The sequence below is a fragment of the Eschrichtius robustus genome, chromosome 7 (genome assembly GCF_028021215.1).
Source record: "Eschrichtius robustus isolate mEscRob2 chromosome 7, mEscRob2.pri, whole genome shotgun sequence".
Taxonomy (NCBI): Eukaryota; Metazoa; Chordata; class Mammalia; order Artiodactyla; family Eschrichtiidae; genus Eschrichtius; species Eschrichtius robustus.
In genome coordinates this window covers 123,384,810-123,411,120 of record NC_090830.1, presented here as the reverse complement: position 1 = coordinate 123,411,120, position 26,311 = coordinate 123,384,810, and the positions used below count along the sequence as shown (strand labels likewise).

At 50.7% G+C, this 26,311-nt stretch overlaps 1 protein-coding gene across 8 annotated transcripts in view; it reads left to right on the top strand.

Moving 5' to 3' along the window:
- AFAP1L2 (actin filament associated protein 1 like 2) overlaps positions 1 to 26,311 on the top strand; it is a 97,254-nt gene that overhangs the window by 45,431 nt on the left and 25,512 nt on the right. For all 8 annotated transcript variants that reach the window (XM_068548610.1, XM_068548615.1, XM_068548612.1 and 5 more), the window contains exons 2-4: positions 14,101 to 14,229; positions 20,177 to 20,251; positions 21,623 to 21,717. In XM_068548610.1, coding sequence (XP_068404711.1) covers positions 14,101 to 14,229; positions 20,177 to 20,251; positions 21,623 to 21,717 — 299 coding nt within the window. The remainder of the gene's footprint in view (positions 1 to 14,100; positions 14,230 to 20,176; positions 20,252 to 21,622; positions 21,718 to 26,311) is intronic.

The following is a 26,311-nucleotide window of genomic DNA, read 5'->3' as shown; positions in this document are numbered from 1 at the left end:
CATGTTCCTTTTCTAGAACTTAAAACGTACAGACTTTCAAAACACCTCTGCCTTTGTGGGTTTCAGATAAGAGATCATGGGCCTACAGTAGTGTTTTTCAGACCTTTTGATTGTGACCGTGGTAAGAAATGTATTTTACGTTGTATGCCAGGACATACACCTAAAAACAAAAGTTTTATGAAAGATTACACTCCTTTACTAGATGCTGTGCATCCTGATATTTCCTACTACATTTTTTTTCGAGCTGCTGGTAACTCACTGAGTCGACAGCACAGCCCACTAAAGGGTCGTGTCCAGTTTGTAAAGCACTGCTGTGGGCCCTGTCCTGGGGACTGGAGAGCAGCGCGAGGACACGGACACCGGTCAGAAAAGAGAGGAGCTGGGCTCCTGGCTGGGAAGCAACCCCCCGCCATCTGTCCCTAGGCCTGATGCTTCTTGTGGTTTAAACAGACCGTCACAGCCTTGCCCTCAGTGTTTGTGGGCCATCATCATCTGTTTTTCTGGTGGTTTGGGCACCATATTTGTCATCCAAGAAAATTACCTGGCTTTGTGCTTGGACGTTTCAAAGGGAGCAGGAAATTAAGATTACTATTGGGCCATTTTATAGCTTTGGGAAATTGAGGTATGCCTTGTAAAGGGGGTGGTTTACATGAAGCCACCATTTGTTCAAACTTCACTTACACATGAATAAGGACTTTCTGGTCATTGGTGACTAAAACCCAGCTTATGTGAAAAAGGTTCATGTAGTTGGCAAGTTCAAAGGTAACTTCAGGCACGGCTGGACCTAGGAACTCTAGCCATGTGGGTAGGGCTCTGTCTGTTTCTCTAGTTATCAGCTTTCCTCCCCTCTGAGCACTGGCTTCGTCTTCAGACTGGAAAGGTGGCGTGGAGGATGGAGAGTCGACTGCAGCTCCAAGTATATATCCTCATGGTTTATAATCTGAAGACGGGAAAGACCTCTTTCTCCCAAAGCCAGTAGAGCAAATCCTAGGGGAAATTCTGGCCTTGCTTGAACGCATCGCTGGGGCCTAAAGAATGGCCAGTCCTCAGCTACATCCCCACCTCCCATGGCTCAGGTGGGGCCCACCAGATCTGAATTGTATGGAACAGGTCCTCCCATTACCAAAAGAAGGGGAAAAGAATGCTAAGTATACCAAAATAATTAATTTCCGTTCATTATCGATTCCTAATTCCTGCAGCGCTGCTAAAGGGACCGATGCCAAGTAGCTGAGGTTCACGTAACGGGATTATATGCAGCCCTCTGCCTGATTATCAGTTCTCGCCCATTAGAGATGTTCTATCAGCAGAGGCAGGGCTGGTCTAGCTAAAGAGCTGTCTGTTCAGAACTGCTGGCTTTATTAAAGTTGCTCCTTTGTGTGGACTTCTGCTTCTCCAGTCCTCCTAGTATTAAGGACCATTTTAGGCAGACCCTTTCTTGTGCTCTCCCACAACTCAACAACCCCACCCCCTCCCATTTCTGTTCCATCCTATGGGTCTGGGGAGTCAGGTTTGGAGGTTTGGGGATGGCATGCTCTCTCCCAGCTCTTTTGCTCCCTGAGCCAAGAGTTGCAGCTGCCACCATTGTTTCTCCCATCAGTCTGCCCTGGAGGGCTTGGCTGTCTTGAAATCTGTCAGCTCTGCCTGGAATAAGTGAAGGTCTTCTTTCAGGTCCTTCCATATCCCCAATGCCATGCCCTGCTCTGCTTCTCCCCTCTGGGCCTTTGGAATTTCCCTTTCAGTTTTCCTTCCGCTCGTATTCCTAGGGCTGGCAGAAGTTTATCTTCACTGCCCTTTGCCCTTGTGTCTCTGCCCTCATCCCAGGCCTTGGTGACATTTTATCCCAGGCTTCTCAAGGTACCTTTTTTTTTCCTGGATCTTTCCCCACACTTTGCTTTCATAAGAATGTTTTTTAATTCTACTCTCTGGAGTAATAAGCAAATCCTTACCAATGTAAAGTAGACTCAGATTAATGGAGTAAACTTCTAGGCATGGGGCCAGAAGGCCCTGTTGATTCTTAGCTCTGGTGTCTACACTGTGACTCTCCTTTGGCCTCAGGTCTCCCCTCTGTGAAATGGGGATGATAATGGCTGCCCCACAGGATGAACTGAAATTGTGTATGCAGACTGCCCGGCCCAGATTCCAGGCTCAAAAAATGTGCTATGTGGTAGCTGACTCTTCATTTGCAAGCAAGGGAGAACCCAGCTCAATCTGGCTTAATCAAAAAATGGGAAGTCCTGGCCGCACAAAACTGAGCAGTATAGGAGAAGTTTGAGTCGGGGTTTGAAAGGTCAGAATCTCCAGGCTCTGTTTTCTTTCCTTGGGAGGCTGTGTCTGGAGATGGCCAAGGTGGCCCCGGGCTGACATTCCAGCAGCTCGGAGACCAAGAGGTAGTTCTAGGAAGAGTCCCACGGCTGCCGCTCATTGGCTTGGCTCTCATCACGAGGCCATCCGTAAGCCAATCACTGTGGCTAAGGGAATGAAACACTCTGGCTGACTCCAAGGTCATGTAGCTGCCATGGAGTCGGGGGTGGGGCTTCTAGTCCCACCCAAGCTGCAAATACAGTTGGGTAGAAGGGTTTCCCAAAGAGAAATGGGGTACAAATAAGAAGGGCAAGTAGATGCTGGGGAAGGGGGAAAAACAGCAGACAGGATCCACCGCACGCGCTCGTGGGTTGTCCCTTCTGAGGCAATGTTTTTAATGGTGTTGTGCTCTTTGCCCATAGGAACGTTGCCTGGGTTGCTCTCAAGGCAGGTAGGGAGGGTGGTGCCGCAGGGTCAGGGGTTAGATGGGCAGAGGGTGGAAAAGAAGCACAGGACCTGGTAGCCACTTCTCAATTCTCAGCCTGCCATGGACTCTTGTTCTGCACATACGTATCTGGTATGGAGACCTGGGCTGGGGAGCTACAGGAAGCTTGGAAAACCTGCACTTACTTATTTTCAACGTTATGTGTTTCTAGGAAGGTGGTTCCTCAGAGGGGCTTAACCCGAATTCCACCCCAGTTACCTCTGCTGCCCTTCTGCCAGGACACAGTGTAATAGTCCTGCAAAAACCAAACAGGGATATTTCCAATCAGTTTTTTGAAACTGTTCTACTAAAATTACAGTGTATATGTGTGTGTTTATGGAGGGTCTTCCATAGCCATCTTATAGGAGAGATTTAGGTTTTATTTAGCAGCTAACATTTACCTTAGTATGTGTACTTTATGGGATTATTTTGTGATCTTTACACCAGTCTTATGAAGTTGGTACTGTTACTAACCCCATTTTACAAATGAGGAAACTGAAGCACAGAGAAGTGAATTAAGCTCTCCAAGGCCACACAGCCTGTATGTGGTAAAGCCAAGGGTGAGCCATGATTTGGAACTAAGATTTAAGCAATGGAAAGTTGTTTTTTTTAAAAATTTATTTATTTATGTATTTATTTAGGCTGCATTGAGTCTTCGTTGTCGCGTGCGGGCTTTCTCTAGTTGCAGCGAGCGGGGACTACTCTTCGTTGCAGTACGTGGGCTTCTCAATCCGGTGGCTTCTCTTGTTGCGGAGCACAGGCTCTAGGCGCGCGGGCTTCAGTAGTTGAGGCACGTGGGCTCAGTAGTTGTGGCTTGTGGGCTCTAGAGCGCAGGCTCAGTAGTTGTGGTGCACGGGCTTAGTTGCTCCGCGGCATGTGGGATCTTCCTCGACCAGGGATTGAACCCGTGTCCCCTGCATTGGCAGGCGGATTCTTAACCACTGCACCACCAGGAAAGTCCCTAAGCAATGGGAATTTAGAATCTGGTACAGGTGGGAAGGGCATGAAGGACACTGCTTTCTCTGGACCAGGAACCCAGGGCAAAAGGTACACAACCACCACCCCCAACCTGCCCAGGACATTCCAGCAGTTCAGAGGGAGTGTGAGGGCAGGGGTGAGAAATTCCAGGTTCCAGCAGCCACCAGGGTCCAGGCCAGACAAAGAGGCTGGGGGGCTAGGAGGCCCTTGTCCTCTAGCCCAGCTTCCTTGGAGCCCCAAGGGGCATTGAATCAGGCTGGGGGTAGCCTCCTGCCGGCTGACTCCAAGGTCAAGGGGGTCGTGGTTTTAGATTGCCAGGGCTGATTTTGACCTCCTTCGCGTTGGAGGCCTGAACAGGATGAAGAGGCCCCACTGGCACATCAGCCCAATGATGTGTCATTACTTTTGCCAAATGCTGGAAAGAAACAGGAGATCTGAACAGTACAGTGATTATTTTTTCTTTCCATACATTTTTAGTTTGTGTCCTTTTTGTGTAATACAAATAGCAAGTGAATAAGGACAAACCTAAATTTGCAGCCAAAACCGAAAGCATACTAGCCCCTCAGCAGTGTCTTCTCTTCATGTAATAACTCACTGCTCTTTTGTGTTGAGGAAAAGGGGAGGGTGTAAAGCAGGAATGAAAAATTTCCCAGAACCCCTCCGCCGAGAGATAACCACTGTTATTTTCCAGCCTTCTTTTTTTTTTTTTCTGTTAGACACAGTACTTCCCAAACTTCCAAAGTGAACTTGAGTGACCCCTGACAGCCTCTTGTTCAGAGACTGAAATGGTTTGTGCCAGCTGCTGTGGGACTTGCCATGCAGGGAGACACCCAGCTGAACCTCTGCGCCTCCCACCCGCATAACTGAGTCTGAATGAAGCCACTCTTCTGGCAGATTGCATTTAAGGAATGTCCTAACTGAGCCCGGGGACAAAGGCCCCCTGGGCCCCAAAGCCTCTTTGTCTGGCCTGGACCCTGGTGGCTGCTAGAACCTGGGGTGCCTCGCTCCTGCCCTCCTGCGCCCCTTGAACTGCTGGAGTGCCCTGGGGGTCGAGCTCCTTTGGCCCTGGGTTCCTGGTCTCCAGGGGAACGCCTACCTCCGTGCCCCTCCCACCTGCACCCTTGAGTAAGTTCTCCCACCAGAGCGCTGCCCAGGTGTGAGATGTGTCAGCTGCTAGGGGCTGCCTCTGGATGGTCCTTCCAGAGTTGTTAGCTGTGGTTTTCCAAGCACTGATTTTTGAGCAAAGCACTGTTTAAGCACAGTGGGGGAAACCAAACCAGAAGATGTGGTCCCTACCTACGCAGAGCCTTCAACTTCACGAGGGACCAAGGACTTGCATTCATGGGACAAATAGAAAATAAAGATGGGAGAATCACCAGGTAATAGCCCCTGTGCTGTCGGACTGCATGGACAGGTGCTTCTGGGCAGGCTGAGGCAGAGAGGAAGTGGCCCTTGGCAGGCGCCTGGCCTCTCTTCCTCGCTGTGCTTGGTTTGATGTCTTTGGTGGTTACTGAGGGGCCCTATCTGAGCGGCTCTGGTTCCAGTTGGCTTCATAGCTGGGGTTGGAATTCTGCTCTTGGGGAGGTTTGTTCCATCTGAGAGGTCACCAGTGAGCAACTCGAGTTGTTTTTCCAGTAGTGCAAGCCACAGCAAAGCATCTGTCCCATCTCTTCAAGCCCGCACAGATGATCTGGGAATGCAGAGGGCGGCCTCTTCTTGGGGATGTGTTTTAAGTGATGAGACTCCAAGATAGGTGAGAAAAAGCAGATCTTGCAAAAATGATGACAAACTGACCTTGAAGGTCAGACTCAGCAGGGAGAAGCGCAGTCACAGCGCTGGTAAATGGAGCACAGCCCTCTCCCCCTCGCCATTTCTTGGAGGTGGAGATAAAGAAAAACTCCTGGAGTATTTATCCTGGAGAAAGTTATTTACATTTCTGGCTCAGTCTCCTGAGGTCCAAGCAGGCGGGATCAGTGACAGCCCACCGGAGGAGTAGCCTGCAAATCTTTTGGGTGCTGATTACCAGTGATAAGAGCTCCCACTTGTTTAAGCAGTACAAAGAACTGAGTTCAGTGATGTGTACACACAGAGACATCTTGGTTCTTGCCTTCCACACCCTCACTGTCCAGAAGGGAAAAGATGTTAGGAGGGAAAAAGAGATATTTTCAAATGTATCTGACTTGATATAACAAGCATGAACCTAGAAAGTTCTCCATGTGAAATCAGAATTGAGTTATGTAGCAGCACTGTGGAACTTTGTTTTTTAAGGACTCATAAGTAATTTTTTTTTTTTTTTTTTTAATGTGGGATCTTCCCAGACCAGGGCTCGAACCCATGTCCCCTGCATCAGCAGGCGGACTCCCAACCACTGCGCCACCAGGGAAGCCCCTCATAAGTAATTTTATAAAGTAAAAAGACTTCATGAAGCAATCATCACACCTTTATCTCTGTGGTTCATCACCTTGGCTGCATAGTAGAATCACCTGGGAAGCTTTGAAAACTCCTGAGGACCAGACCACACCCAGAGCGATTGCAGCAGGAGCTCTGGGGGTGGACCCAGGCATCAGGAATGTTTTTTTAACTCCCCAGGTGACTCCAATATGCAGCCTTTGCTGAGAATCACTGCTTTATCTGTTGTATGCATGGCCCTGAGTGGTCTTCCATTCGGTGTCCTGAAAGCAGGAGTGCCCTTGAAAGTCAGCAGGAGGGTGCCTTCAAGAGCATGAGAAACTGGTGTGTCTGTGCAGAAGCACCCAGCAGAGAAGAGATCTCTTAATATATGGAGACATATGGGCTTCCTCCAGCCACAGGATGGAATACTACACAGCAATCAAAAGGAACAAACTTCTCATACATGTAACAACAATGGACGAATCTCAAATGCCTTATGTTCAGTAAAAGGAGCCAGACTCCAAAGGTTCTGCAGGTTGCCAGGGCCTGGGAGTGGAGAAGGGGTCACCTGCAGAAGGGCACAAAGGAACTTTTTGGGTGATGGAATTGTTCTGTATCTTAATTGTGGTGGTAGTTGCCACAGCTGAGTGTGTTGGTCAAAACACTAGATTTTTATACAGTAAAAACAGAGGATGTTGCTGTATGTAAGTTACAGCCCAATTAAAAAATTATTTTTGTTTAAAAAAACCCACTTCCTCATTAATGATGAAGGGACAAACAGAATGTGGTATATCCATACAAGGGAACATTATTCAGCCATAAGAAGGAATGAAATACCATACATGCTACAGCATGGATGAACCTTGAAGTCATGATGCATCGTGAAAGAAGCCAGACTCAAAAGGCTACATGTTATATGATTCCATTTACATGAAATATTCAGAATTGGCAAATCTACAGAGTCAGAAAGCAGAAAATCTGGGGGAGGAAAGAATGGAGAGCGACAACCTAATGAGTTTATGTTTCAGGTGATGAAAAAGTTCTGGAACTAGGTAGTGGTGGTGATGGTTGCATGGCATGGTAACGCTGAGTTGTAAGCTTTAAAGTGGCTAAAGTGGTAAATTAATGTAAAGTTATGTGTGTATTACCACCATAAAAAAAGAAAGAAAGAAACCCACTTCCTATCAATTTGCCTGGCACATACCCATCGGTACATCGGGTACTTGGTAAAGGCTGACGTGGCATTTGGCACTTTTAGAGAAAGGGGGATTGGGCCTCCTAAAAGTGGGGGGAGGTCTCCTTTTAGGTGGAGTAAAGGGGCATGTTTTCCAAAAGCTCATTCTTGAGAACTTGACGGTTCTCTATGATCAGGATGAATCTGCTGGCATTTTCTGCTCTTCATTGCAACCCACCTGGTGCTGTTGCTTGTCACAGAAACTTTCACCAGCTTCATAGCTTCGGTTGGTCCCCAGCAATCGGGTTCATGCAAATAATATGCCCTGTGGCTCAATGTTCGGAACCCCATTGGAGCAGGGAGGGGGATGCGTGTCTTTATACTTAAAGAACAGGTCTGCTTAGTTTCATGTTTGGAAGGAAAATCACCCTCAATCATGGGTCTTCAGCAAACGCAGCTGAATAAATAAAAATGTGTGTGTAAAACAGCGGGGGAACCACGAGGAGCAGCTTTTTTGGCATGTTGGGAAGACATTTATGGTTGGGAACCTAGTGACCAAAAAGCAGGACTGCCTCAAGATGAGAAAAACTGGGGGAGGAGGTCATCTGGAGGCAGAGCTTTGCCGGGGCCGAGGACAATGAATCGAGCAGTTGACCCGTCCAGCTCTGCGTGGGCCTTGCAAGTCCTGAACAAGAATCTTATTGATGATTTGTCTGCCCGTGAGCAGACAACTCTGAACTTTAACAGAGCCAGGATGGAAAGCCTGCACAAGGGCCTACAGTTTCCACGATGAACAGCACACTTATTTTTCCCTCCCTCCACTGGAGGATGAGGAAGAGACCAAAATGAGCAATGTGGGGGTGATGGGGGAAGGGAACTGGGACGAGTGCATTCCAGAGCCTCAATGAAATGGCCGCATTCCTCCCAGGGATGGCCCGTCCCTGCGAGCTCTAAGGGCTTTAAAACGTCACCAGGGTTGGCGCACATTGGGGCCGTGCTTTTATTGTTACTTCCAAGAGCCTGAGCTCTCGGTTTCCCCTGCTTTTCCAAAGTTTGCTTCGCGCCACTTGGCTTTGATGAAAGGCCTACATGAATACCTGCTTGCGCTGACTGAAATCCATGCAAAGAGGAGTTTCCTTTTTCCAGAATAAGACCATAGCTGCTGCACTTTATGCCTCTTCGGGTTACGAAGGTTTTCACAGGAACGCTCTCCTTTGGGGTAGCGGGGGAACCTGTAGCTGGACCCCAGGGGGTGTGATGGCAGGAGCGTCAGTGGCCTCTGCTGTGCTTAGTGCCTTGTCAGAGGCCCGAACCTACGAAGGCTGACCCTTGACCAGAAAGGGCTCAGGCCTAGCCCAGAATACAGATGAGACAACTGAGAACAACTGACTTTGACCGTGAGGAGTCTAGGGACGAGAGCTGGCAAGAGAGCTGAGTGTCCTCGGTCATGGGTGCGGCTTTGTGGAGTCGGGGCCTGGACGGAGCTTGAAGGATGATGTGTATCCAGAGAGGAAGGGAAATGACCTCTGGGTTTCATGACTCCCTCTGGTTCCCGGTCCTGTGTTTCTTCAACCCTGGTGCGTACCCTTCACCTAACTCAGCTGTTTTAGAGGAGAAGGAGGGTATCTGCTTCCTCAGCACTCCCCATCTTCCCATCTTTCCCATCGGCCTAGCCCATCAGTTCCCCAGCAGCAGGGACCACAGATGCCCAGTTAACTGCAGTGTCCTCAGGCCCGTGTGTCTGATGGTATTCTGCAGCTCTCAGCCACCCTTGGGCATCTTCTCTTACAATCTCCGCATCTAGTGGCCCATGGCTGCTACCTGTCACATGTCTCAAGTCCAACCCCTCCATCCCATCCCCTGCTACCTTGGGAAGCAGAGACCATGATCCAGGTCAACCTCTCTGACTTCCCCAGGGTGGTCGGCAGACAGCAAGTACTTGGACTTGTTCACAGTTGGACTTGAACCCCAGTGCCGCTGTTAACTGCAGATGTGACTGAGTTAGGTTGTAATCTAGGCTCAGGAGCCCATTCCCCCCGCTGTGCACTTGCAGAGTGCTTGGGAGAAGTGGAGGTGGTGGGGTGCAGCGCCCCGCATGGCCCCAGCCGCTGTGATTGGGTGACACCCTCATCTTCCTCAGTTGAGCTAATGCAGTCATCTCACTGGCCTCCCTGCCTCCCCTTCCTGTCCCCTGGTCCCCTTCCATCGTCCTGCCCACAGCTGGCAGAGTTACTCTATTTCTAGCCTGCTTGAAGAGCAGCATAGCATGGTCGCCTCCACGGCATTGCCCAGAATCCCTGCCTGCAGGATGAGGCACGAACTCCCTAGCAAAGCAAGTAAAGCCCTTATGATCTGCCCACAGGATCTAAGTCTGCAGTTCTGGCCGCAGAGCGCACTTTCTCTCCTTTAAGGCCCACCCACCCTGCCCCCATGCTCTGCCCTGATACACGAGCTACTCGTGGTTTCTCAGACACCCGTGTGCTTTCAGCATCTGAGTCTTCTTCTGAGCGTCATTCCCTTTTCCTGAAATGCCTCTGCCTCTTCCTGGTGAGCTCCTCTTCATCCTCAGTGGCCAGCTTACAAATTCCTCTCCCTGATAACCCCAAAGTTCGTCTCTTTCCTCGGTGCATTCCCGATCCTTGGAGATGTCCGGGGATCACTTCTATCCTGTGTATTCCCTGGTGCCCTAGTTCCAGGCATGGGGCTCCTGGAAGTGCAAGGGACCCCATCAGGGTCACCTTTGTCTCCCCAGAGCCGAGCATTGATGCTTTTCATCCTTTGGCTTGGTATGTATTTGCTCACATAAAAATAAACAAGGCTGTTTTCCAGGAATCAGGCAGCTTTTGGGAATAGCTGAGGATGTGGAAGCAAGAGACACTTGAGGTTCTCGTGCTTTTTTCTTTTTTTGTTGGCGGGAGTAGCAGCAGTGGAGTTCAGGAGGTCAGGAAACATGCAGCTTGAGATCCTGGTTGTTTTGCGAGGCCCTTTCACTTTCCTTATCCACTGTAACTGAGTTCAAGCCTCAGAGTCATTTATCCTTTGTTTTCCCCCAGTTTGACTTCTTTTTTTTCTTTTTTAATATTTTCTAGTGTCTCGTTTTAATTCACTTGTTTCTGTTTTTAAAAAATTTTATTTATTTATTTATTTTTGGCTGCGTTGGGTCTTTGTTGCTGTGTGCGGGCTTTCTTTAGTTGTGGCGCGCAGGGGCTACTCTTCGTTGCGGTGCGTGGGCTTCTCATGGCGGTGGCTTCTCTTGTTGCAGAGCACGGGCTCTAGGTGCGCGGGCTTCAGTAGTTGTGGCACACGGGCTCAGTAGTTGTGGCTCGCGGGCTCTAGAGCGCAGGCTCAGTAGTTGTGGCGCACGGGCTTAGTTGCTCTGCGGCATGTGGGATCTTCCCGGATCAGGGATCGAACCCGTGTCCCCTGCAGTGGCAGGCGGATTCTTAACCACTGCGCCACCAGGGAAGTCCCCCAGTTTGACTTCTTTAAGCTCATTGCTTTCAGCCTGTTGAGTTTCTGCAGCCAACTGGAAACTCATGAATAACTGTTCAAAATCAAACAAAACCAAACAAAAAACAACCTAAGGCCTTACTCTACGAGGGCCTCTTCCCAGAAACCTTCCAGGCTTAAACCTCTTGTCTGATATCAGCTGCTTGACTCTTGAATTTTTGGTGGTGTGCCCTGGTCTGTTAATCACTTCACCTGTGCTGGTCTTGTCCCGCCAACAAGCTTGCAAAAGGCAGGAACCACGCCATCCAGATCTCCTTTCCAGTTTCCCAGTAAGTTGAGGCTGAGGGCCCAGCTGAGTGCTGGGCACACTGTGAGGTCTCGCCGGATGCTGATTCGGTGGGCTCTGGGAGCTTTTGCTGGTGCTCTTTCAAAATTCACCCCATTAAGGGTTTAATCAATTTTAAGTAAACTGGGCAGAAGCCACTGGCCTCTTGGAGATTCCCTGGGGTGTTCTTCTCAATACCCAAGGACGGGGCAGGAGACTCTGCTGTTGGTCCATGGCTCTTTCCCAAGCAGAACTACCTCATGTGGCTTCTTTCTTGCCTCGCCTTGGCTATCACTTACCATCTGCTCATCTCTTCTCTGGCAGAGATGAGGGCATCTTCCATCCAACCTCTAGGCGCACGGGCCAACACGTATCACGTGCAGCATTTGGGCCGCTGGCTACGTGAAGGTGTCTTTTACCTTCACTTGGCTTCTGACAAGCCAGAGGGGAAGTGACACGTAGACTTCTGTGGGACCTGCTTGATTCTTCATCCTTTACCAGGACACTGGAGAGGGAGAGAGGAGGTTTCTCTGCTGTTTCTCTCTGCAGTACTCTCAGACCTTCTCCCTGCAGGGAGAGAGTGGTCTGATCTACGACAGGCAGCACCCACTCATCTGAGCGAGCTGGCTATTTGATCTGACAGTCACGTGCGCTGGTACTGTTATCACTGCTTTCTTCTGAAATAAGCATCTTCATTCCCCTTTCCCTTCCTCCAGCTCTCTCCCAGTCAGTGGCGATATTCATTCCAGGGAGTTTGGTTTTTCAGGAATGGAGTCAGAGGCTACTACCCCACTAAGAGCCAAGCGGGTGTTTGAACAGAAACAGGACACTGGGCTCTCCCTTAGAACCAGGGGAGTATAAGGGCTTCTATAATGAGGGGGTTAGGTGATAGTCAGGGGCTCTGGTTCAGTTCTGGGGCGCCAGGCCTTTGGGGGATGCTGGAAGAAGGCCCTACATGGAGGCATCAGGTGGGGTGTTGCCAAGAGCTCGGCCTTGGAGTCAGGCAGCAAACCCAGCTCTCTGTCATGGGCCATGTGGGCCGTTATGGGTCTTCTCTAGGCCACCAGGTTCACATCTGCAAAATGGGCATAATGTTGCTTGCCTCCTAGAGTTCTTGTGAGCTAATAGGTACCTAATAACTTTATTCATTATTTCCATAAACATTCATTCAACACTTATAACAGTGTGAGGTGCCAAAGATGCAAGACAGGTGTGGTTCTGTCTCAGGGCTAACAGACTAGACCAGGATGAGGAAGACAAAAATACATGTTAAAAATGCGCAAATAAATAAAACTGTTATTTCATTCATTGTTGATATTGCTCATTTTAAAATCTTATTTTAAAAATACTGTGTATTCAAAAAAATATTGTATATTCATATTGCTAGTAAGTTGTGATTAGGCTATGAAAGCAGGAGATGGATGCTGAGTTAGAAAATGATAAGAAATATCTAGTTTGGAGAGGGTGGTCAGGGAAGGCTGCTCTGAGGAGGTGACCTTCCTTTCCTTCCTCCCCCTTACATGGTAGGGTAGGGAATGTTACAGTGCAAGGTTTTGTTTTTTCTCTGAAGGGGAGCTTAGAGACAAATACTACTGGTGGAGAATAAGAAGTAACTAATGATGTCACAGGATGGGGGGAGACGATGAGGACAAAGCTCTTTGTGTGGTTAGCATAGCATTTCACAAGCATGGTTGTGAAGAGCTTCACAGATTTTGTCTTTTACACCAACCTTGTGAGATGGGCAGGGCCCACACAGTCTTCTCCACTTTACAGATGAGGGAATGAGCTTGGAGAGATTGTGTGACCGCTCAGAGTTCCAGCAGCAGGTGGCGGAGGGCGGCTCTGGGCGTCTTGGCTGCTGTCTTGGAAGGAGGGCCCTCAGGTGTGGCCCCTAGCATTACATTTAGACCCACGCTTCTCAGCGTTGGCTGCATATTGGAATCACCTGAGGAGGTTTAAGACCTAATAACTCCTGGGTCTCGCTCCCAGAGATTCTGATATCATCAGTCTGGGTGCGGCTTAGACATCAGGAGTTATAAAATCTCTCCAGGTGATGCCAATGCAGCCAGGGTTGGAAAGCACTGTTTAGACCCTCCAGGAGCCGCTGCCATTAATGAGCATATTCTGGAGAGCCAGCTGGGCAGGGAGCGCCAAGGTGAGGACCCCACCAGTGAATGCCGCATCCTAGTCTTAATAGAGATTTAGGTTATTAACAATAATAACAACAATGGTAATGGGGAAGGCCCTGCACCTAGACTGTTGCCCGCTGCACTAATGTTTCTGCAGTGTACTTCCAGCTAGAAATTGGCCAGTGCTTCTATAACGGTGGCCCTTGAGAGAGGCGTATTTGACAACTAGATCCGAGGCACCACAGCCCTTAACCAGCTTGGGAGTGATGCTGGCCTAGTGGCAATTGAGGTGGCTCAGTCACTGAAGAATCTCAGGGAAAGGTTTTGTTTGTCCAAGTGTGGCTTTTGATAGGTTGTCCATATTCCTGCGGGGACAGAATAATCACTGTGTCATCTCCCTGAAGTGACTCTGTGTTTCCCCATCCTTGGGGAAAGGATTAACAACTGGGTCAACCACAGCATTTCTTTTGATGGTTGCGGGTCTGATCTGTGTTCAAGTTCCCCAGACCCTGAGCTGTTTTGATTGGCCTTTATTGAGGAATAAAATCCTGTTACCAGATTCTCACAGCCTGATAGGCTTGATTGGGCCACCTTGGCCACCGTCACTCCAGCAAAGGGTAGACCGCAGCTTTGGCCGAGGTTGTCCATCTCGAAGCCAAGGGCCTGTTTGCCTCTCCCCAGCGACGCTGGCACTGGGAATTGCACCTATTGGCTGGGCCCCCCATGTGCTGCCTGGCCTCACCCTGGGCCCCTCCCCTGGAGACCAGGGGGTCCGTCATGGGGTGCTGTGGGATCGGAGGTGTATCTGAGCTGCGCCTTTGGAGAGAAGGCAGCTGCTATAAGGGATTCTTCTGTTTTCTGTCTCTAGCCCTGGAGCAGCTGCTGACAGAGCTGGATGACTTCCTCAGGATTCTTGACCAAGAGAACCTGAGCAGCACAGCTGTGGTGAAGAAGAGTGGCCTGGCCGAGCTCCTCCGGCTTTACACCAAAAGCAGCAGTGAGTGTGGCCGGGGCCTTAGTAAAGAGGTCCCCGTGGAAGCAGGACGATGGTTGTACGTGTGTTAGAGCTGCCATAATGACACCCCACAGACTGGGCTGAACAACAGAAATTCACTTTGTCACAGTTCTGGAGGCTAAAAATCAGGGTTGGTTCCTTCTGAGGCCTCTCTTCTTGGCATGTAAATGGTCCCCTTCTCCCTGGGTCTTTACACCATCTTTCCTCTGTGTGAATGGCGGTGTCCAAATTTCCTCTTCCTATAAGGACACCATTCATACTGGATCAGGGCCCGCCCCAGTGACCTCATTTAACGTTAATTATGTCTTTAAAGACACTTTCTCCAAATACAGTCACATTCTGAGGTATTCAGGGTTAGGACTTAATTTATGCATTTTGAGGGGGACATAGTTCAGCCCGTAACAACAGTGCAAGAGTGATGGGACGTGTATGGCAGCCCCAGGAGTTTCTGAACACTCAACACAGTAGCCCACGAAGAGCACTTTTCCTTATGGTTGAAAGTAGAGAAGGGATAATAAACTGGTATAATAATAGCTAACGCTTAATTGAGCAGTTCCTGCCTGCACATGTATTGCACGGGCTTCGTCTTCAAGACACCCCTGTGAGGTTGGTGCTGTTATTACAGATGAGGAGACTGAGGCCTGGAGAGTGTCAATAACTTGCCCAGTGTCATACAGCCCAAGGGAAAACAGGAAAACATTGTTTTAAGGCTTTGTAAATCACAGAACTGTGAGTTCATTGTTTTTCTATCTTCTTAATTGAGCTAGATTTTGTATCCAGTCAAGTACATAGATCTTAAGGAGTCAATTCAGTGAGTCTTGACAGCTGTATACACCTGTGTACCCACCACCCAAACTAAGACATAGAACATTTCTATCATCCCAGAGAATTCGCTCTTGCCCCTTCCCAGGGCAAGAATTCCTCCCTATCCCCACCCCAAGGCAACCATTTTTCAGATTTCTACCACCATGGATTAGCGTTGCCCATTCTGGAGCTTCATATAAATGGAATTGGATGGTTTGTGCTTTGGGTCTGGCCCCTATCCCTCCGTGCTGTGGACTGTATCGATAGTTCCTTTTATAGCTGAATGGTATTCCCTTCTGCGAATATACTGCAATCTGCTCATCCGTTCACTTGTTGATGGACATTTGGGTTGTTTGCAGATTTGGGCTAGTATGAATAATAAGGCTGCTTTGAACAGTCTTGTACAAGTCTTCTTGTGGACATATGGTTTCATTTCTAGCACAGTTTTTTTTTTTTTTTTTAAAGAAAAACCTTCTTGTGAAGTCATAACAGTTTAGTCAAGTTTATTTTTATATCGGATGTTTGAGAATTGAAAGTGATATTTTGGGGACAGTAAGGGACAGTAAGAGGACATCTAATCCATCTGTCTCACAGTAGGAATAGCCCAGATCCTTGCCAGGGAGGGAAGTGCACCTGCTTTGGCCATCACAGTCAGGAACTCCTCCCTGACATCCAGCCTGCGTCCACCGGGCTACACTTCAAAGTCCCTTTTCCTTTTTTTCTCGTTCCCTGTGGAATTAGTTCCTATTGTCTGAATATCAGAGAAGTCATAAAGCTGAAGCATGTTGCTATATGTTCGGCAGCCTTCTCTTCTGTCTGGCTCCCTTAGCCTTTCATCAGAGGGGTTTTCCGGCAGCCCCTTCATTGCCTTTGAGCTCTCTAGGCTCCTCCTAGCTTTGTAGTGAGCGTCTGCCGACCCGCTTTGAGTGCTGGTCAGAAGCACATCAAAGGTGGGATGAGCACATGGGAAATCCCCATTACACAGCAGGTAAGTTACAGAGGGATGAATCACTCCACAGAAGGACTCATCGTGGAATTCTTTAGAGAGCACACTCCCAGGCCATTTAGATGTGCTCCAACTTGAGAATGTTTAATGATAAAGAACACCTTTGTTGGGAATTGAGAAACACCCCTGTGATGGCGTCTGACCCCTGGTTCTTGGTTCTCACCACTCCATCAGAGCTCCCGGTGTGGGGTCCCCTTTCTGGTTTAGTGTGGCTTCCTGTAGGGTGACCTCTGTTTCACCCTTGATGTGTGTATGTTCTGCTCTCATAAAGTCAGGCCTTCCCCACCCTTGGTCTCTGCAGCTTGTAGGGATGCAGGAGCTGCTGAGAACGGGTCAGGGGGCACCCCGGTATGAATCGCCCCCAGAGCACACCCAGACCACCGATAAACGTGCATAGCCGTACCGAGGCCTTTGGCTGTCACTTCTGTTCTCCAGGTCAGTGCCCACGGATGAATAGCCACTGTTTTCGAACTTCCCCTTCTGGTCTTTTTTGCACCCTCTCAGATGGCACAGTGGTTATAACAGCAGCTGACACTTTTTGTGCTCTTTCCATTTCCCAGCCCAGTGCTTAATGAATGAAATGACTTGGATTATGTCATCTAACCCCGTCCCAAGGCAGTGAGGGAGTTGTTGTTCCCATCTTACCGACAAGGGAACTGAGGTTTGGAGAGTTACTTTAGGCACATGGCCGTGCGTGGCAGAGCCCAGGCTTGGGCCTGGGCCAGCAGACCTAACCATCATGCTCCCCTCCTCTCTCCACGGTCCAGATGAGTCTGCACCAGGCTAATTGTGCTGCACAGGATAGAATCCATAGCCCCTTAAATTGAAAGCACTGGTCGTTTTCTCTCAGCTTCCCATGGCTGCCTCACTGTGTATCTTCCAGAAAATTAACTCAGCCTGACAGGACTTGTAGGTGGAGGCAGGATGATCATTTCAAGATAGCCTGTGGTCTCCACTGGCTGAGCTGTTGCTTACTTCCACACATTTGGGGCAGAGCATGAGTGTGTGTGTGTGTGTGTGTGTGTGTGTGTGTGTTTGCACTTTTCAGATGGAATTGTCCATTTTCTGATCTTCAGTGTATTACTGAATTTTCCACTCTCTTTGCCTTTCGTCTAGGTGGTAAGGTCAAGGCATGGATTGAGGTCTGTTTATTGGAGGCCCGATATTTTTTCCTGTCTTAACCTTGAGGGCCCCCCAGTACCCTGCTCAGAGACTCTGGGAACATTTCAGGGGCTGCCCCTGTGGTGGGAAATGCGTCAAACGTTCAGTCTATGCAGCTGTAGTAGAGAGGGTCCGGGACCCTCCTCCCTACCCCTCGCCACCACCCTCTTCAGACAGGGGTCGTTCCCCCAGGCTCCACACACTTGCTCAAAGCACGATGAGCTCTCCTTTCCACCATACCTGTAGTTGCTGTCATTTCCCACATACCCGTGCGACTACCCCATCTGGGTCTGCCCCCTCTCCCCCTCCCTCCCCCGCCCCCAATCTGGTGGGTTCACAAAGGCAGAGACAGTGTCTGTTTTGTCCTCTGCTGTATCCCCAGCACCTAGTACGGTGCCGGTGCTCAGTGCACTTCTGAAAATGAATGAGAGGATGATGGAAATTCTCCAGCCCAAGGCTGCTGCCTCCCAGACCTGGGACAGCTCACCAGGCTTCTCTTTCCAGGGCCAAGTTCACAGGATTGCAGATGGTCCTGGGAGCCTCTTACTTACCAACTGGATGGTAGTGGATTAGCAACACTGAGACTCAACACCTAGTCAAGTGTGGCCTGCAGAGTGTCCAAGGAGGGAGACACAGCCTCGTGACACGGCCAGTGCCAGCTTTCTCTGCAATTTACAAATCACCATCTTGGGGGGGAAGCACCTGCTCAGAATCTAACAGTTAAAACAAGAACAACAATATCTTGCCTTTTCTTTTCTTTTGTACGGGAGTGTGGGCTTAGTTAACAGTATGAAAAAAGAAAAGAATGTAAAATGAACATTAAACACTATTTACGTTCCTTCAATTCGTTTTTTGATCTTCATCGGTGTCATCGGGATATTTTCATGTAGTTGTGGTTTGCCTCTGTACTCTGCTTTGCATTATTTTTACATTTAGAATTGCTGCCTGTGCACATTTCCGTGTGTTGACGGTTCGCATACTTTTTCTTTCTTTCTTTTTTTTTTTTTTTATTTTGCTTTTCTGAAACATGATCCTGTAACTGTAATTTTTGGATATCTTTGTAAAGAGCAGACATAGAGCTACTTTGTTATTTTTCACAGGTGGGTAGTGTGCATCGATGGATGAACAGTAATGTTCAACCAGCCCCCTATTAGTGGGCATTAAAGTTTTGTTCTTTAAAAAAAAACCTCATATAATATTGCAGTAAACACCCTCAAACAAAATTTTGTTTACATGCTGGAGTTTATCTTCAAGATAGATTTCTGGCAGCGGAAATGCTGGGTTACAGAATATGAACACTTAAAATTAAATTATCCTCCAAAATCACTTCCAAAATGGTTGTGCCGGTAATCCATTTACTTTTAAAGGTGACCTGCTGTTACCTATGTTGATGTGCCGTGGTTTCTTTCACCATTTTCCTATTATTGAGCCTTTGAGTTACTTCCCATGTTTTAGGCTGTCATTTTTAATCTCTGTTAGTTACAAGGTTACCTTACTTTTTCAAATTCCCTAACATTTGAGTTTTGTACATTTGAAAATTTCAGTTAGGTAGAACTAGGCAATATTTCATCACAGTTATTTTCCATACTATGCAGGCAAGAAAACCAAGGCACACGGGTTAGCTGTTTTGCTCAGAATTACTGTTAATGGCAGAGCTTGGCCGAGGACCGCCCCCCCATCCCCTACCCTGTCTCCTGCTTCCCCATGCAGAGTGCTTTTCTCCTGTGCCATGCTCTGGAGAAGGTACAGACCCAGCCCCTCAGTGGAAGTATGCAAGTTGTGGATAACTACGTTTAGACCTTGTAGTTCCCTCCCATTAGTTGCTGCGGCCCTTGCTATAGGGGTGACGTGGCTGACTGGTCCTGGCAGGGCTGGGCACCAGGGTGGCAATGCCATGGGCTGATGCAGGAAGATCCATCCAGCCGTATCCTCCTCCTGTTCCTCTGGGTTCTCAGGGCTCTGTTGACGCAGGCCTGCTGGCTGGAGTCTAGGCGGTCTGTGGTGTGGAACTGGCTGGCGCTGAACTGCCTCCTTCGCCAGGGATTTGAATTGGGCTCCTTGGCTCTGTAGCACCATCTCTAGCCACTGGAATTTATCAGCCGCAAGTTTCTAGGAAATGCAAAGTAAGAGGCACAAAGAAATGCAGGAGGATTTCTAAGAGGAGGAACACTCAGATCGGTCTCCTCTGCAGGCTTCTGAAGAAAGGGTCCAAGCCTTTCTCTGCCTAGACGTGCACGGGGAAGGTGACAGCCTGTACAGAAATGTTTTTAAAGGAGGGGAAGGGCTGTGCCACTGCAGGTAGAGCAGGTAGCTGCTGGTGCTGCAGGTCCAAATCCCAGCACACTCCCCACTCCAAGCCCAGAGCTCAGGCCCCCACGGTGGCACCCCACCTAGAGGCCTGGGAGCTAAACTTCCAGATCCTGAATGTGACCTATCTTATATAGACCTCACTCTGATTGGCCCATGCATGTAATTCAGACTAGGGTGAGAATGACTGATAGGAAATGTTTTACAATTTAAACAAAATGCTAGGAAACCCAGAGAAATCTCTGCTTGGTGGAATATGAGGCAGATCTTTAAGGTATGGGTGCTTTTCCACTTAAGACTATTATTCCCAAAGCTCTCCTTCTGTACCCTCCCCTTCCCTTCCCTTCCCTTCCCTTCCCTCCCCTCCCCTCCCCTCCCCTCCCCTCCCCCTCCCTTCCCTCCCCTCCCCTCCCCTCCCCTCCCCTCAGGCTAGAAAACTAACAGTCAGCAATTTGGTATTTCTTTTTTTGGAAATCTGTCAGCTCTTTCTGTAATGGACTCTTTCAATCAACTCAAAATGTTGTATGCTTTTACTGGAATCCAGGCTGCTGACAATGTCTCTGAGGGGTGGAGGGGACATCCTTTCTCTCTAGAGGCCCTTTCCCTTCGTGAAATCACATGAAGCCTGTGTCTTCCGTCCTCCTTCTGCAGGTTCTGATGAGGAGTACATTTATATGAACAAAGTGACGGTCCACAAGCAACAGGATGCTGAGTCCCAAGACAAAGGTACGGGGCTACCACTGATGGCATGGCCAGCTCCCAGGAAGGGGGCCAGTATAAGCCTTGGTCCCGTCCCACCCCTCCTTCCTCCCAGCCAGCACCACAGACAGGCCTGGTGGGGTTATTTTTGGAAGTCACATTTTGGTTGATGCTATTTGGGGTTGATGTATTTTGGGATGTCTCATCAGGCCACCTCCTTGCCTCTTAAAGGTCTCATGTCCCCTTCGTGGATAAGGATTCAGTCCCTAAAATCTCTCAGCATTTCCCAGCATCGTCCCAGGAATAGGAAGTTATAATTCAGATGCTCTAAGAAAGCAGCTGTATAGGTGCTGACCCCATAGCCCCAGCTTTATGACTTTTGACAGAAGTCTGGATTTTATGAGTGTGTGTGTGTGTTGCGGGGTGATGGCGAGGAGTCGGTGATGTCAGCAGCTGCCTTAATATTCGATGGAAGGTTTTGTTCAAAGGTGATCGCTTGGCAGAACATCTTACCTTCCACTGGAAGGACAGGTGGTGTCTTCCATGGCGTCTTAATCTTCTGCTCTGTTCTGCTCTCTGCTTTTGTCTGAAAACCCTCAGGAGTGGGTCCAGCAGGACCCCAGGGAGGCCCAGAGGTTTGCAGAGCTGCCTAGCTGCAGAGGAGAGGGGATTAGAAGCCCCGTCTCCCCACTCTCAAGCCTGTGACTGAAATGCAGAGGCTTAGCGAGAGGTGGGAACACAGCATCCCAAAACATTCAGTCCTGTTAAAGACTTGGCTTCAAGACATCAGCCAGCAAAGCCCCAAGGTCAGATCTGCCTGAACCTGTCTGTCCCCAGCTGGCTTGGCCACCTGCTGAAATGGTTAGGCTCAGAAGAGCCTTTGGTGCCTTTTCCTTAAAAGTGCACAGAGGGTTGGTGGCCAAGTTCCCCAGTGTGGCTTTCACCTCCTGCCCCACCACCAAGCGTGGGCTCAGCAGAAGTCCCCTGCACTAAAGCAGCCCCTGCGCCCTAAGTTGTTTGCCTTCCGGGGAAACCGTGGGGTGGACAGAGGTAATCACAGGGTCGGTGCTGAGAGCAGCTCAATATAGTGACCACGGGCAGCTCCTCCACTCGCTAAAGCTCTGTGGCCAGGGCATTTTGGACATGGGGCAGGTGGAGGAGAGGGTGTGGAACCTGCCAGAAACCTCAAACTAGTTCCTCCTGAGGAAACTGCCCATGGCCGATCTACCCTATTCTTGGAGGAAAAACAACACTGGCTCCAGGGACCGCCTGCCTGGGTAATTAACACCTGCCCAAATAGAACTCGGGGCTCATGTGACCAGACATTCCTGGCTCCTGGGACTCCACTGAAAGGCTGGGCACCCCTCACCGAAGCCCTCTCCTGCTCGCTTCCCACAGCGCCCGAGGAGCAGAGCCCACTGACCAACGGCGAGCCCGGCCAGCACTCCTCGGCCCCTCAGAAGAGTCTTCCAGACCTCCCGCCACCCAAGATCGTAAGTGTGGGTCCGGGACCCCTCATTTCCCTGACGTGGGTCCCGTGAAGGTCCAGTGCTTCTCACAGGTGTCAATCCACCAAGCGTCTGGCATTTTCGGAGCACCTATTGTCTGTGGGGTCCGGAGCACCGGGAGGGATGGAGACAAGTAAGCGTGCTAGCAGGTGACATCATTTGCTCAGCGCAAAGAGGAACGGCAGTGCGAGACGAGGGTCCCTGTGTGTCCGAGGCTGTTCCAGGCTCTTTACCAGCACCCCATGAGCGGGGCCTTGTACAGACATGGTCACCAGCTCAGACCACAGTGACCTTTCAGAAATGTAAACCACATCACACCACTTCCTGCTTGAAACCCACCAAGAGCTCTCACTGGACTTGGGACAGAACATCCACATTCCTTTGCGTGGCCCCAGGGTCTACGTGGTCTGGCCCAGCTGCATCTCCAGCCTCATTGCATCTGCTCTCCACCAGCCTCCTTTCTGTTCCTGGGTTGTTCCCTGTGGTCAGTCCTGCCTCAGGGACTTTGCAGTCCCCGGGCCCTGGCTCCTCAAAGGCTGCCCCCCTCCTCCTGTCTCAGACATTCTTAGACAGACTTTCCCTGACCTACCCATGAGAGGCATCCACCTCGGTGCCTGCCCCCATTACTGCCGGCCACACTGCCCAGTTACCCCTCCATGTTTATTATTTGCCTCCCAGAGTAGATGTAAGCTCCCTGGATCAGGGACTGTGCCTCGTCTACTGCTTCATGTCCTGTGTCTGCACACAGTAGACCACACGCATGTTTGTGGATGGGTGGACAGATGGATGGATGGATGGATGGATGGATAGACGGATGGATGGATGGATGGATGGATGGGTGGATGGATGGATGGATGGATGGATTTATGGACTCCTACAGACTTGGGTTCAGATCCCAGCTCTGCCAGGTACTAGCTCCTTGACCTTGGTCAAGTTATTTAAGGTCTCTGGCCCTCTGTTTCCTGGTGTTTAAATGAAAGGAACATGAGTATCTCTCACCTAAGCTCCTCTTATTCAGGGGGCGTGGCAGACTACATTAGTATTCAGTGAGGTGAGTGGTAGTATTTACATTTTATGGGTGAAGAACCGAGAATCAGTGGGTTTATAATGTCCCAGTGTCACACAACCTTGAAGTGGCAGAATTTGAACCCAAGTTCTTTCCACTCTAGGATCTGGTTGGGGAGGCTTCCTGGGAAAGGTGTGAGGCGGGAGCTGGGAAGGATTTCTGGGTCCATGGGACTGCATGGTCACTGAGCTCCCACCAAGCCCTCCATCCCCAGATCTGTAGGCTCAGGTCACCACTGAGGAGGTCCCGTCCCCAGACTGGCCCCTTCATTCGTGCCTTCCTGGGGCAGTACGGTTCTTCCCGCCGCTCTCACAGCTGGTAGGGCAGACCTGGGATGTCCGGGCAGCATCCCACTGCAGGAGCCCCTGGAGCTGGGTGACAGCTTGGCAGGGACCCTTCATCTCAGGCTGGCTGAGACTTGATGGACTGCGCATCGGTCCCTGGGAACCCCAGTATGCTGACGCCATGAGCGGCTGCCATGCTCTGAGCCGCTGCCCACTCCGTGCACACAAACATGGTCCTGCCACCACCTGCCAAAAAAACAGAGGCTCAGGGAGTTACAACAGCTGGCCAAGATCCCACCACTGGGAGGTAGCAGGCCCAGGATTTGTGTGCAGGTTCTTGGTTTCTGGGCCACTCTGCAGCCTCCCGGACTTCAGCTCGTCTTCTTAGCCAAGTAAAGGTACAAGTTGTGTCCCTTTCCGCTGCAGGCTCCCCTCACTTTCGGCGCCGGGACTTGGGGAGGGGGCATGGCCTCTCAGCTCCCATCCAGTCGCTGCTGGTTTTAAGCAGACGGGAGGCGCTGTGGTTTTCGGGTTGCGCCCCAAGCACCCCTCGCCGGATGGGGGGAAGGAGAGGCGGCTGCTCTGAGCCAGGGCTGCAACTCTCCTAGCCTGAGTTCCTGTCTGATTCTGACCGGGGTGCCTTTGGCCTCTGTGCAGTGGGGTGCCACTGCCCACCCCACGTGGGGCAGCTAGCTGCTTAGGGGTCCACACCAGACGGGAGGGGCGTTCACCTGCTGGAGCCTCTTAGCGGGGACTCGCTCTGGAAGCCCGTGTTTGACGAACGTGGTGGTGGCCTGGGAGCCCAGGGTCTGGGGCCGGGTCGTGGTCACAGAGTCCGGCAGCCCCGGGACTCTGGCTGGCTTTTAGTGCTCCCTTGCCAGCCTCCTGTGACCCGGGCATAGAGGCCCCAAGGGCTCGGGGGTGTGAGACGCAGGGCCTCCGAGCAAGGCCAGGGCCGTGGCCGTCCCCTGGAGCGGACTCCCGGCATCAGCTGCGTCTGTGGGCCATCGGGGCCAGGAGAGGCTCGAGAGGAACCTCTTGCTGCACTGGAAAGATATCCCCACCCGAGACGTGTGGCCTTTCAGATGCATGGTGACGGTTCCCGTGGACACACGCCAGGCCGTGGGGCCACTTCCAGCAGAGCGAGCAGCCTTGGCAGTCTCCCCTCCTTGTGAAATTTCTCTGCTGAGCAGGACCTTTCCTAGGTCCCTCCTAGTTCTGTCCCAGTCGCCCACCTCCACCCCAGGGCCTTCTGGATGTGGAGTGAGGAGCCGGGGTGCAGAACCCGGGGTCCTCCCTGCCCTGCGCACACACACCTGCTCCCCTCCAGCCTGCTCTCTGGTCAAGGCTGGCTGAAGAGTTAGTCCAAGGCCCCCAGAGTGGTGTCAGGGCGGGGCGGGGAACAGCTGTGTCTTCTGGTTCTAGCAGGGAGGAGAAGAACCAGAACAGCAAGTAGTTTGGGAGGGAGGGAGGGAGGGAGGGAGGGAGGCAGGGAGGGAGCGTGGCAGCCTCAGCCTGGCTGGCCCTGTGACCTCTCTTCCTCGGCCAGAGAAAGCCGTGTCCCTTCCCACCCTGACCCAGGAGCTTCAGGGCACCACAGTGGCTTGTCCTCATGCATGCCTGGCCCTGGGCTCTCTGGTGGCTGTAGCACAAGCTGGGTGTCTGCCTGGGGTCCTCAGTGCCCAGGGCTGGGCCGGGAGCGTGGCCTCTGTCCCAGGCTCAGCCCGTCCAGCACTGGAGGGGACAGCCGGGGGTCTGGAGCAACCTCGTGGGTGTGGCCAGTGACTCCGGCAGCCGTGGCACTTCCAGGCCACGGTCTGCACAGCCAGGTGCGGCGGTCGCTTTAGGAGAGACAGACGTTTGCTGGCACCGTTGTGCTCCTGGCCTGGGCAGCCATCTCCGCCCACCTCCCCTCTGAGGCCTGACCACGCGTCGGTGCTGGACTTCTGCAGACTGCTCTGCGGGGGCAGGGAAGGCCGTCACCATGGTTGGTCTGGGGAGCTCAGGCTGGGGCAGGTTGCTCAGAACTGCAGGGACACCTCAGGTCACCTGGGCCACCCCGTCCGTCTCATCTAAATCAGCACTGGCCAAGTACAGCCCCCTGACCAAATCCTGCACCACCTGCTTTTATAAATAACATTTTGCTGGAATTCAGCCAAGCTTACTCATTCGTGTATTATTTATGGGTGCTTTTGCACTACAACAGCAGGGTAGAGGAGCTGAGATCAGAGCCCCTGAATGGCCTGCAAATCCCTAAGTATTGACTGTTTGGCTCTTTACAGGTAAAGTTTGCCAGTCTCTGGCAAGTCACACTGAGCAGGGTGCCTTTCTTCCCTGTCCCTTCCTGTGAACCCTCAGGACATTATTTCAGGTTCCGAAGTCACATCTCTTCTGCATCTTCGTTGAATGTGCACCATCTTCATCATCATGATGATGAAGTAACTTTCCTTTATTCTTAATTCCGGGAGTTTAGGATCTCTTGCTCCTCCGACCTCTGATAATAGGCCATTGCGCCTGTATAATTATGGGACTCTCTTCTGAATTGTTGGAATCGTTTTGTCCTTTAACGTGACCCAGGCCCTTATCTTTTGCCCTGGCCGCCTTGAGGACAGGAGCTGTCCTGTTCTTTAAGGCGGTAGAGCTTGGTATAAGCCAGGTCATGCCCAAATACCTCCTCTGTATCCTCCCAGAGTACACCTGTTCTTCCCCCACCAAACATGCATACATACACCTTTTCTCCCTTTGATTGATATTTTTATATCTTATTTTGAAGGTTAGTGAACACTAATATTTATTATTTAATAGTGCTGAGCACAGTTTAATCCTTACAATGACCCCATGTGACAGGTATTTCTACTCTCCCCATTTTATTTTATTTTTTTATAAATTTATTTATTTATTTATATTTGGCTGTGTTGGGTCTTCGTTTCTGTGCGAGGGCTTTCTCCAGTTGCGGCGAGCGGGGGCCTCTCTTCATCGTGGTGCGCGGGCCTCTCACTGTCGCGGCCTCTCCCGTTGCGGAGCACAAGCTCCAGACGCGCAAGCTCAGTAGTTGTGGCTCACGGGCTTAGTTGCTCCGCGGCATGTGGGATCTTCCCAGACCAGGGCTCGAACCCGTGTCCCCTGCATTGGCAGGCAGATTCTTAACCACTGCGCCACCAGGGAAGCCCAACTCTCCCCATTTTATAGCAAAGGAACTGAGGCCCAGAGAGGTCAAGTCAGTTGTCCA